Source organism: Peromyscus californicus, unplaced genomic scaffold (genome assembly GCF_007827085.1).
Source record: "Peromyscus californicus insignis strain IS unplaced genomic scaffold, ASM782708v3 Scaffold_17__1_contigs__length_78620276, whole genome shotgun sequence".
NCBI lineage: Eukaryota > Metazoa > Chordata > Mammalia > Rodentia > Cricetidae > Peromyscus > Peromyscus californicus.
This window is the reverse complement of record NW_026294469.1, coordinates 52,260,516-52,272,804: the sequence shown is the minus strand read 5'-3', so window position 1 is coordinate 52,272,804 and position 12,289 is coordinate 52,260,516. Positions and strand designations below refer to the sequence as shown.

General features: G+C 38.4%; 1 protein-coding gene across 2 annotated transcripts in view; it reads right to left on the bottom strand.

Annotated features, from left to right (window-relative positions):
* The window catches only part of Wdr7 (WD repeat domain 7), a 296,825-nt gene that overhangs the window by 231,558 nt on the left and 52,978 nt on the right, over positions 1-12,289 (bottom strand). For both annotated transcript variants that reach the window (XM_052742313.1, XM_052742314.1), the window contains exons 13-14: positions 11,141-11,336; positions 4,438-4,652 (exon numbers count right to left, since the gene is read on the bottom strand). In XM_052742313.1, coding sequence (XP_052598273.1) covers positions 4,438-4,652; positions 11,141-11,336 — 411 coding nt within the window. The remainder of the gene's footprint in view (positions 1-4,437; positions 4,653-11,140; positions 11,337-12,289) is intronic.

Sequence of the window (12,289 nt, the reverse complement as noted above, 5' to 3'; positions counted from 1 at the left end):
GAAAATAAAACTAAGAAACACTTGATGCCTGTCCATAGGAAGTTTAATACAGACTAGAAAAAGAAAAAAAAATTCAAAAAAAAATTGCAAGTCCCCATGCAAAATGGCCATCCTACCTAAAGCAATCTATAGATTCAACCCTTATCAAAATCCCAACACAATTATTCAGAGAAATTGAAAACAATCTTCAACTTCATAGGGAAAAAAAAACAAAAATCCAGGCTAGCTACAATGATCCTTAATAATACAAGAACTGCTAGAGGTATCACCATCCCAGATTTCAAATTGTACCTCAGAGCTATCATAATAAAAACAGTATGGTACTGGCATAAAAACAGACATGGTGATCAATGAAATAGAACTGAAGACTTGGATATAAATCCACAAACCTATGGACACCTGGGGTTTTTGTTGTTGTTGTTGTTGTTGTTGTTGGGTTTTGTTTTGTTTTTTTCCCGAGACAGGGTTTCTCTGTGTAGCTTTGCGCCTTTGCTGGATCTCGCTCTGTAGACCAGGCTGGCCTCGAACTCACAGAGATCCGCCTAACTCTGCCTCCCCAGTGCTGGGATTAAAGGTGTGTGCCACCACCGCCCAGCAAGACAACTGGTTCTTGACAAAGCAAAAAATACACACTGAAGAGAATACAACTTCTTCAAGAAATCATGCTGGTCAAACTGAATAGATGCATGTAGAATAATGAAATAGATCCATATCTATCACTCTGCACAAAACTCAACTCCAGATAGATGAAGGATCTCAGCAGAAAACCAGATACACTTGGATTCATTGGCACAGGAAAGGACTTTCTGAAGAGGACAGTGATAGCATAGGCATTTAGATCAACAATTATTAACAAGGATCTCATGAGGGTAAAAGCTTCTATGTAGTAAAGTACACCATTATTTAAGCTAAGTGGCAGCCTATAGAATTAGAAAAAAATCTTTATCAGTTGATCAACATCTATCAGATATTTAAATATATAAAGAACTCAAGAAAACAGAACATCAAGAAAACTATTATTTTAAAATTTAAATTTAAATTTTAGATTTTAAAACAGGGTGTAGAACTAAAAAGTTTTCTCATAATATGAAACAAATAGCTAAGAAACACTTTTTAAAAGTTTAACAACCTTAGCCACTGGGGAAACGCAAATGAAAACTACTTTCAAATTTCCTCTCACCCCAGTCAGAATGGCAAAGATCAATAAATAAACCAAATGACAGCATGTGCTAAGGAGGATTCTGTGAAAGAGGAACATTTACTCAAATCATCTGGGTGTGCAAACCAGTACAGTCACTATGAAATCAGTAAGAAGGCACCCAAAAAAGCTGAAAACATACCTACCACAAGATCCAGCTATATCCTTCTTGAGCATATGTTCAAAGGATTCTTACTGTAGAGATACCTGCTGTCTTAGTTTCCTATTGCTATGGTAAAACACCATGACCAAAATGTAAGTTGAAAAAGAAGGTTAATTTGACTTAAACTTCCCCATCATAGTCCATCATCAAAAGAAGGCAGAAACTTGGAGGCAGGAACTGAAGCAGAAGCAAATAGGCTACTTATTGGCTTGCTCTCACTGGCTTACTCAGCCTGTTTTCTTATACAACTCAGGAACAACTTCCTAGACCCTCCCACATCAGTCATTAATCATGAAGAGGCCCTTGCTCACAAGCCAGTCTGGTGGAGCATTTGCTCAACTGAGAGACCCTCTTTACAAATGACTCTACATTGTAACAAGCTGACACCAAACTAACCAACAGCCCTCCTCACCCATGTTCATTGCTGCTCTATTCATAATAGCCAGGAACTGGAAACAACCTATACATCCATCAACTGATGAATGGATAATAAAAATATGGCACACTTAAACAATGGAATATTATTTAACTGTTAAGGAAAACAGAATTAAGAAATTCACAGGTAAAATGGGTGGAGCCAGGAACATCATCCTGAGTGAGGTAACCCAGACCCAGAATGGAAAATATTGCATGTTCTCTCTCATATGTGGATGTTAGCATTTAAGCTTTAGATATGTGTGCATCATTTAGAATACCTACAGAGGTTAGGGAGCTTGTAAGGGATCAAGGGATATGAGAGGATGTTCCAAGGGAGGGAAAATTGATTATAGTGTTGTGAAGGGATAAGGGGAAAACTAGAATTGGGGGATTAAATTCAGAGGGAGATGGGAGAGCAATGTAAAGCAGGGGATATGGGGAGGGACAACTAACACTAAAAGCCTTTTGAAAAGCTATATGGAAACCTACTATGGTAGAAGCTTCCTAAAATATATACACATATAAATGGAACTTAAATGGAGTTACCATATAATGAAGGAGGCAATGCATGAACTAGACATATGATATGAAGTAAAATCCCCAGTACCAGTATGAGTTGCATCTTGTTGAGTTGTTGGACAAAGGGTCCCCACAGACTACACCCCCAAAACATTACAGGTAATTGCCAGTATTACTGGTTACCTTCCACAGCTTGATGGTAAGTCCCCATTGCTGAAGATATGTAAGATACCCCTTACATCACTGAACACGGAGAAATAACATTGCTGCCCAACTAGAAGCTTTACCACTAGTGACTAGCATTCATAGCACTGGAAGGTAGATACACACTACCAGAGGAGGACAAGAGTCACCAAGCTAGGAACTGTGTGACCGACAACAGTGACCTACCTGCAAGACTTACTGGTGCCATAGCAGCATAATGTTATAGGAGTAACCATGTTTCAGTTGGATTAAAAGCCCATTCCATGGGATGGAACCCACACCTGACACTGTAAATAAGGCCAGAAACTGAGACTAGAGAGGGCATGGGCCCTCGGAGAAAACCTACTACTGTTATTTTGCTAAAGGAACACAGCAATAAACTGACTCCTAAAGGCATTCTGCTACACCCATAGATCAGTTCATTACTCAGTCCACATCAGAGAAGCTTCCTCAGTATATCATAATTAACACAGAGGCCTACAAATGGACAAGTGAAGACAGTAAGAAACCTTGGAGAGCTCAGGCCTACAAGGAATGTCTTTATCAAATCCCTTCCCTCAAGATTTAGGGATCTATCTGGAAGAAAAACTGGAAAAGATTCTAAGAGCCAGAGGTAGTGGATGACTCCAGGGAAAGAGCATCTTCTAGACACAGCAGGGTTGATGCACATATGAACTCCCAGAGACTGTGACAGCATACACAAATAGTTAAGAGAAATCCTTAATGGTACAGCCAACATACATTTTTCATGAAGTGATTATCCTCCTGCAGCCTCAGCTTCCTAGGCCTTTTCCCCCTTCTGTAACTGGTTTCTGTGGAGGCAAGCTTTCCTCTGGAGCAGCTGTCTGCTGCTTTCAACACTAACTGCACTATAAAATACACTCATAAAAGAGGGACACACAAGACTGTCGAATCCCATAATGAACCATGACCACTTACTAAAGTCTTTCATAAATAGGACTATATCCTGCTTACTTTTCTTAATTTCCCAGCTATATAATTCTTTTTCTAATTTTTTTATTTCTAGGAGCTACCATCAAGATAAAGAATGTGACTTTTATTTCTTAAAGTTATCAACAAGAAAAAATAAAACATGGACACATGCTTTCTTTAGTACATTTTTTTTACATATGCACAAAATTAAAATTGTGTTAAACTGTATGATGAGACAATGACTTCCTGGGTCAAATCTATGATTCTCTGAAACAAATGACAAGCACAACAAACACATTTAGGCTGTGATTTCTCCTCAAACTTTAGAGCACAGCCCTGAGAGCATGTAGGAAAACCACAGAAGGATTTCACAAATCCAGCTAATGAAATATAAACTACAACAGGGCCGATAAAACATTAATGTCCTGGGGAAAAAAAGAATGTTCAAAGGGTGAAATCACTGCCAATTACTGGAGGATATGGGTCAATGAGAGAGTCTGCCATATTTCATATACTGTTAGCATTCACCGATTAGTAGCTAATTATCAGTTTACAGGTGAGTCTTTCAACCCCTTCAGTATTTATACACAAGTTTAACCACTAAAAAAAATGGAAATCAGGAATAAAAGAGAACCACAAAACAAACAAAAGGCTCAGCTTTGCCAAACAAAGGATGGGGGCCACATCAACGGCCCGGGCCTACTGGTGCTTTTCAACAGCCAAACGGAGACATAGTTAGTGTCTTGATGGTAAATACCAGTTAGAAAACCGGATTGAGTTCAGTAAATATAATTTCAAGATCTTCAAATGGTAAAAAAATAATTTACTTTGTTAAAATGCTCAGCACTGCAAACATTCCAAAATTATGCTGGATAAATCCAACAAAAACCACGAGATTGTTCTCCATCAATGTCTCCTCTCCAGAATTCAGAGACACTTCAAAGCTACATTACTAAATGACCTCCCATGGAACCCACAGACTGAAACTGCACACAAAGCTCACCTTGTCAGAGGCCTCAGAAGCCAGGAGGTTAGTCGCAAGGGTTTGCAGCTTATGGTGGGCCATATTTTTAAGGGCAGCAAGACTACGTCTCGTCATGGCTTGTTTCAGGTTGACTGCTGGATGACTAAGAGAGTCTACTGCAGCAGGAACGGCCTCATCGCAAGCGTTCAGTATCTCCACCGCTGTTATTCCCATCGCACAGCGATCCAGCGCCCCTGGAAGGCGGCATGTCCACATATATTACACAACACCGTGAACTTTTGTTTGTTTAGATACAGAAAAAGAATGGCACTGCAGGTTTTATAAGAATGTCTTATCAGTACTGACCCACAAACATTACCTCGTACGTCCTTTATAGACTAATTTTCTTTTTTTTTTTTTGGTTTTTCGAGACAGGGTTTCTCTGTGTAGCTTTGCGCCTTTCCTGGAACTCACTTGGTAGCCCAGGCTGGCCTCGAACTCACAGAGATCCGCCTGGCTCTGCCTCCCGAGTGCTGGGATTAAAGGCGTGCGCCACCACCGCCTGGCTCCTTTATATACTAATTTTCAATGTAGATTCCACAATTATTCTTCTCCCTTAAGACTTTATACACCTTCCCGGTAAAATCAAATTCAAAGCCAAGACTTAAGAACCTCCACCAGGCTTTTCCCCTTCTGTTTCCCTGGAGAGTTTTCTTGACCAGTCTATCACTTTCACACTATTTACAAATATCGGTGATCTTACCTTTCTAATAGTTTTCTATCAACATTAAACAACAACAAAAAAACTACTTCAATAATTCTGAAGCTTTTTTCTAGGAAGCATCCAAAAAACAGGAAGGGAAATACTGTGTCTCCTCCATTTAGTCTGCAAAAATGTCTTCTTCAGTGCTGGTTATCAAACCCAGTGCCTCATACTTGCTAGGCAGGAAGAAAGTGTCCTACCACTGTGCTACATCCCCAACATTGTGATTCTTAGTTTCATGACTTAAATATTTCTCAGGTTTATGAAATAAGTACTATTTCTACTCACAGCTACTTCAAAGTACCTTCTCTGGCCTTCCCTTCCATTTATCTCCATCTCCATACTTCTTAAGTTAGAACACAAACTTCCTCCTGTATAACCTGAACTTCATCACCACCGTTCTTACTCCCAGATTATTTTATCAAGTTCTCTTTTCTCCATAATTCTAATTGCCAGCTCAACAAGTATATATTAGAAGTTTCTTTAAGGTTAAATTATTCTTATGTGTATGACTATGTTGCCTGCATGGATGTGTATGCACTGCACAAATGTCTAATGCCTGCAGGGGGGTAGAAGAGGGTGTCACAGTAAAGTTGCAGACAGTTGTGAGCTGCCATGTGAATGCTGGGAACTGAACTTGAGTCTTCTGCAATAATAGCAGCAAGAGCTCTCAAGTGCCAAGACGCTCTCCAGCCCCTTACCTTGTCTTTTACTTCCTCTTCAAGGCCAGAACTGTGAACTACACAGGAAGGAGCTAGAGAGTTTGAGGCATTTGCTCACTCTAACATGCCTATGTGCAGCATTAACTACTTGTTGGTTAATTAGATATTTAGTTAACAGCTTAAAATAGAGTTCTTGCAAATCCATGGGTGAAAAAGGCCAATAGATAAAAACAGAGAAGTCAGATTTATTTTATATTTCAACTGAGATGGAAGATACATGTTTTTCCTCTTCTTGCTGTTCAAGCTGTAGCTAGTGATATAAAGGCCCCTGGAGAGTCAGGAAGGTACATCCTGAAGGTATCGGCATTATTTATTTATTAAATTTATTTATTTATCATATCAATAAAAAATGAAGCTCTGTAAATCAGGTTCAGGCAGGATTTGATGTACGAAGTGTATTTAAACTCTGAAAGCTACCTGAGCCATCATCATAGTGTTTGGGGAGTGGGTGGCTCAAACATAAATGTGCTCACACGTATTGAGTGCTTTTCTGTTTCCTTAAAACCAGCTCTGCTGGTTGATTTTAGGTTAGACACCTTAAATATTTTTCTTATTCATTTATGTGTCATACTTTAGTTGTTTTTTTCCTTTTCAAATGCATAGACATTGCCTGAAGTTTCTCATCGAGGGTGATGTTGGCTTTGGTTTTGTTGCCTATAGCCTTAATTATGTTGGACAATGTTTCCTTGAGTCCTACACGCTAGTCCTTTTATGATGAAGACATGCAGGATTTCATCAAGGGGTTTTCCTGTATCTTTTGAAGTGATGGTGTACTTTTTTGTCTTTAAGCCAATGTATGTGATTAATTACATTTACTGACTTGTGTATGTTGAACCATCCTTGCATCTCTGGGATGAAGTCAACTTGGTGACAGTGAAAAGTCTTTCTGATGCATGCCTATAACTGGTTGGTTATCGGGAAATTTGAAATCTGTGTTCACTGAAGATGTTGGCCTATAGTTTTGTTTTGTTTTGTTTTGTTTCCCTTGTGTCGTCGCCTGGTTTGGGTATTAGTTAGACACACCGGCTTCACAGATGGAGTTAGGAAATGCTCCTTCTGCTTCTGCTTTTCTTTTTTTTTTTTTTTTAATTGTTTAAGAAGGATTAGCTGTAGATCTTAGAAAGTCTGGCAGGATTCTGCTGTGGATCCCATCTGGGCCTGGGCTGTTTTTAATCAGAATTTTCTCTTCATTCATTGTGGTTCTGCTTAGGTTGTTGATCTCTCCATTTCATTTTCATTTTTAGTATTGTTTTGTTTATTTCAATAATTTGTGCTCTGATCTTTATTACTTCTTCTCATATTCTAGATTTTGGTATAGTTTGCTCTTGTTTTTTTAAATTCTTGACTTATATCATCAAGACATTCATCTGTGCTCCTTCTGACTTTTTAATGCAGGCACTTAGAGCTACAGTTTCCCTTGCAGAACTGTTTTTAATGTGTCCCAGAGGTTTTATTGTATTGTGTTTACATTGTCATTTAGTTCCAGGAATTATTTTATTCCTTTTTTTATTTCATTGACCCATTCATCATTCAGTGATGATTTGTTTCATCTCAATAAGTTTCTGTACTATATACTAGTAGTGATTTCTTTACCGTTAATTTTAAGTTTTGTGGCACTATGGTCAAATACACAGAGCTATTTCAATCTTTCTGGATTTATTAAGATTTGTTTTTTGTCCATTGTCCACTGGGTAGACATACACTCTTTTGGGGTTTGGGTGGAATCTTCTGTAGATATTTGTTAAGTCCATTTGATGTACAATGTCAATTAATTCTGATCCCCTCTCTCTGTCTGTCTGTCTGTCTCTCTCTCTGTCTCTCTGTCTGTCTGTCTCTCTCTGTCTCTCTCTCTGTCTCTGTCTCTCTCTCTGTGTCCAGATAACCTGTCTACTGGAAAAGTGTTATTGGAACCACTCACTGTTAGTGGGATGATCTTAATCTACATATTTAATTCCAGTGGTACACTTTTTTATGAAGTTGGGTTCACCAGAGGTTTTGCATATATTTTAGAACTGTAATGTCCTCTTGATTAACTGTCCTCTTGATTATGATGAAGAGTCTTTTTCATCTCTTCTGGTTAGTTTTAACTTGCAGTCTATTTTGTCAAATAACAGGGGTAGCATCACTGCTTGCTTTACATCTCATTTTCTGGTTGCACTCTTCTCCATCACTTCACTTTAATGTGCTGCCTATTTTTCAAGCTAAGATGAGTTGCTAGTACAACAGAAAAATGGATTTTGCTACTTAACCCATTCAGCTAACATATGTCTTTTGACCCAAGAACTGAGGCCACTAATATTTCAAGTTATTTTTAAAAGAAAAGTGTGTGGTAATTGCAGTCATTTTAGGGTTTGGGGGTTCTGTTGTTTATTTTTTTGGTCATACATTTTGTTTCAGCAATGATAGCTTCATTTGTTTACTGTATAGTCTTTCTTCACTTCAAAGTATTGTTCCCCATATTCTACTTTGGATTGGTCTGCTGAGTAAGAATTTTTTTAGCCTGTTCGAATCCAGGAAAGTTTTTCTAACTCCTTAACCATGGAAGATAGTCTTTCGGAGTACAGTGGGTCTAGGCTGACAGTTGTAGTGTTTCAGAATGGCGTGCATTGTTCCAAGCTCTTCTGGTTTTCAAAGTTCCCTTTTAGAAATCAGTGGTTATTTTCATGGGCTTTCCTCCTCTAGACCTATGATCTTTCTCTTGCTCCTGTCAATATGTTCTCTTTGTGCTGTATTTAGTGCTTTAAATACAGTATGCTGTAGGGCCTCTCTTTTCTGTCCTATCTGCTTGGTGTTCTATGTTTCCTGTATGTATATGGGTGTGTCTTTTCCTTGACTTGATAAAGTTTTCTTCCAGGATCTTGTTAAAGATCTTACCTATGCCATTGACTTGCATTCTTCTCCTTCATCTATGCTATCATATTATTATAATTCAAATATTTGGTTTCTCATTGTGCCACATAGTTCTTGCATGTTCCTTTGTCTATGATTTTTAATTTTTCATAATCTTTATTGAGTGGTCCAATTCCTCTACTTTATCTTTGAGTCATGACATTCTGTCTTCTACTTGATCCGTTCTATCTTAAAGATTTTCCTCTGAATTTTCTTTGGTATATTAAAGTTTTCAATTCCACCTTCATTCAGCTTCATTTCTCTTCACTATTTCTATCTTTTTAATGAATTCAATTTACAAATCCTATATTGTCTTGGTCATTTTATTCAGCCATGAATTAATCCTTTCTTAGATCAGTGATGACTCAGCCATTTCTTACTATCCCCTTTATGTTCATTGAGCTGTTTAGTGGCATCTTCTTTAGACTCCTTGAATTCTTTGATGAAGCTTATGGTATTTTAAGTTCTGTATCCTGGGGTTCATCTACGTTATTCTCATGAAGAACATTTACACAGGGACTCATGAGGGTCTTGTGGGAGGATGTGGAAACACTGTCTCAGGCTTTTGTATTGCTTATGCTTTTGGAACATGACCTCAGCATGTGGACTTCTTCCCGTAAGTGTGTGTCTAATGACGGATTCTAGCCTGTCTCATGCTGGGCTGGTGCAGGAGCTGCATAATGAGAGGCAGGATTAGGTGTGTGGAGGTGGTGAAAATGGACTTCCAGAAAAACTCAACCTTTCCTTCTTTTTTTACACAATTTTTAAAATTATGTGAGTGGATATTTGCATGTGAGTGGGAGTGCCTGCAGAAGCAGGGGACAGTCAGATCCAGGGGTGGAGGGTTTGTGAGCTGCCCATGAGAGTGCTAGTAATCTCACAAGGATCCTCTGCAAGAGCAGTACATGCTCTTTACAGCTGAGCCAGTGCTTCATCCAAAGCAATTCTTCTCTTAAAAATACCCCAAATTAGGGCACCCAGGCAGGGGGATTGGGAATCTGTCCCTGGTCTATGGGCAGGCTTCTGGAACCCAGTGCCTGTGGTGTGACACCTTGCACAGCCTTGGTGCAGTGGGAAGGGGCTTGGACCTGCCTAGGATCAATGTGCTGGGCTCTGCTGACTCCCCATGGGAGACCTCGATTTGGGGGATGTGGGGATGCAGGGTGGCTTGGGAAAGAGGGCTGGGGGGTGGGAGGAGGGAGGAGGGGGGATCTGTGGATAGTATGTGGAGTGAGTAGAAAAATAAAAAAATAAAAAATATTTTAAAAAAGAAAAGTGCAGAAAAAATAAAACTAAATTGCTTTCTTAAAAAAAAATACCCAAAAATAGATCAGAAAAAAATATGTCACAGTGCTAATGTTTACCACGGAGCTGTGTGACTTCAGTGTGCCTTTCTTCTCTTTTAATTTTAATGCTTTTAAAATATAACAGAAAATATTACTCTCTCTTTTACAATATGAAGCAGAATAAAGAGCTAAATGCAAAAGAAGTCTGTCAGATTTCAAGAATGCTTCCTCTTGTCAAGATTGCAGCAGATGTGTGTACTTATTTCCCAAGGGCCTGAAAAGTATTCCCTACTCTGTGGTAGTATATGCAAAAATATGTCTCCAATCTGCTTCCAAAGGACTATGTACAACAAACTGAGGGGAAAATATTTAGTAGAATAAAGACATTTAGTAGAATCATTTTAAATAATTAGTAAACTATCACTCAAAAAGTTTTAATCACTGATACGTATTACTTAAGATTGCAAAAGTAGAATCAAATATGCTTTAAAAAAAACCCTGAAGCTAAAACATTAAGTTACCTGCCTAAATATTCCTAGTAAGACCGTATTGATCTGTGTGTGCACATCTATCAGCGTCTGTGCTTCTCAGCTAAGCAATAGTTAGTCTAGAATATAGCCCATACATAAAAGTGAAAGTAGAATTCTACGTGTTGTCCCCAAAGCCTACAACCTCCAATTTGGCTCCTAGAAGTACCTGGCCAGCATCACTTTTCTGCTATTCAAATAAAAGTTGGTTTTATCTTTTTCTACTGTGTCTGAACATGAGACAAAACTGGCTCTTTCAGCTTACTTGGCGATTAATCCCACAAATAATATAGACATCACTGCATAGCTGTCGTCATCTGCACATGACCCTCAATTGCATGCCTTTAAGAACTGTGGAACCACTCTACATGACCTAACATAGTACAACAAATAGATGAATGCTACATATGTCTTTATGGATAAAAACAAGATGAGAGAGGATAGTTATGAGAAATATAAATACATTTCTGAGCTTTATTTGCATATGAAGAGCTATTTTCAGGAAATCAAATGCATCCTTTGAACTTTCTATTTCTTCTCCACCTTTATTCTTACCAGTGTCCATCTGCCAGACATACACAGAGCCATCTGTGCATCCCACCACCAGGTAGTCGTCAGAAGGCCTCCACTTGATCACCTGAATAGGAAACAGGTGGCGAGACGCCAACATGATGCATTTTTTCTCCCGCAAACTTAGAAGTCCTACTGAGTGGTCACTGGCTACAGAACAGATGCAATGTTGAACTCTTGCCTAAAAAAGAAGAATAAACTTGCATTATATTTACATTAAAATTAGAATAAGATAGATCTTGTCTCCCAATAACTTAAATACAAATTACTTATATGTATACTCCACTTAAAAACAACCATAATATTCAGTCATTTTGAACAATTTCTTCCTTGAGATTATAAATAAAAGTTTCTGGTTCAAAAAAGATATGCTTTTGAAATGTTGAATAATGCAAACGTTAAAGACTGGGAAGATGTCACTGAAATATGAAAAAGACCTCACAAAAATGATTGCCATATCTGAGAAGGCAAAACTGGGCAGCAGGGAGGTAGGGGCTGGGTGGTCTGTTAGGTATTCTCTTTCCACAACATGAACTAACTTTTCTTTGTTTCCTGAGAGAGACACTTTCTATGGTCTTTCTTTCTGTTCAGGACTCACTTAGACTCATGCTCCTCCCTGCCCTTTTGTTCAGACGTAATCTCCTCACAGTCCTGCAAACACAATCATTCCTTGAGCACCACAACTATCACACACTATCTGCAGGTGGCATTCCTGTTCCCTTCGTGCTATCTATTTATAATGCCAGAAGGTGCAGCACTTCAACCAACCACAGGACACCCAATTAAACAGTCTTCAGGGTAGTCCCTGCTCACCGCTAGTTTCTGCCCTCCAAATTGCTAGTTTCTTCCCTTCAATTTCCTTTTACAACAATGTCATTTATAAACAAGCAAAGAAAGTAAAGATTTTCACTAGCAAGAGAGAGCTGAATATACAGCATAGCAAATTAAAAACTAAAGATTTTTAATTTCTATAGGACAATTTGTAAGCAACTTAAAATTTAACCATATGAAAGCAATCATCTGAATTTATTATGACTACCTCTTAAGAAATAAGGCCCATAATGCTGCACATAATCTGCTTTTATAGGACCGAAAGAGAAATCTGCAAATGTACAATGCTCTGCTTCTCCTACA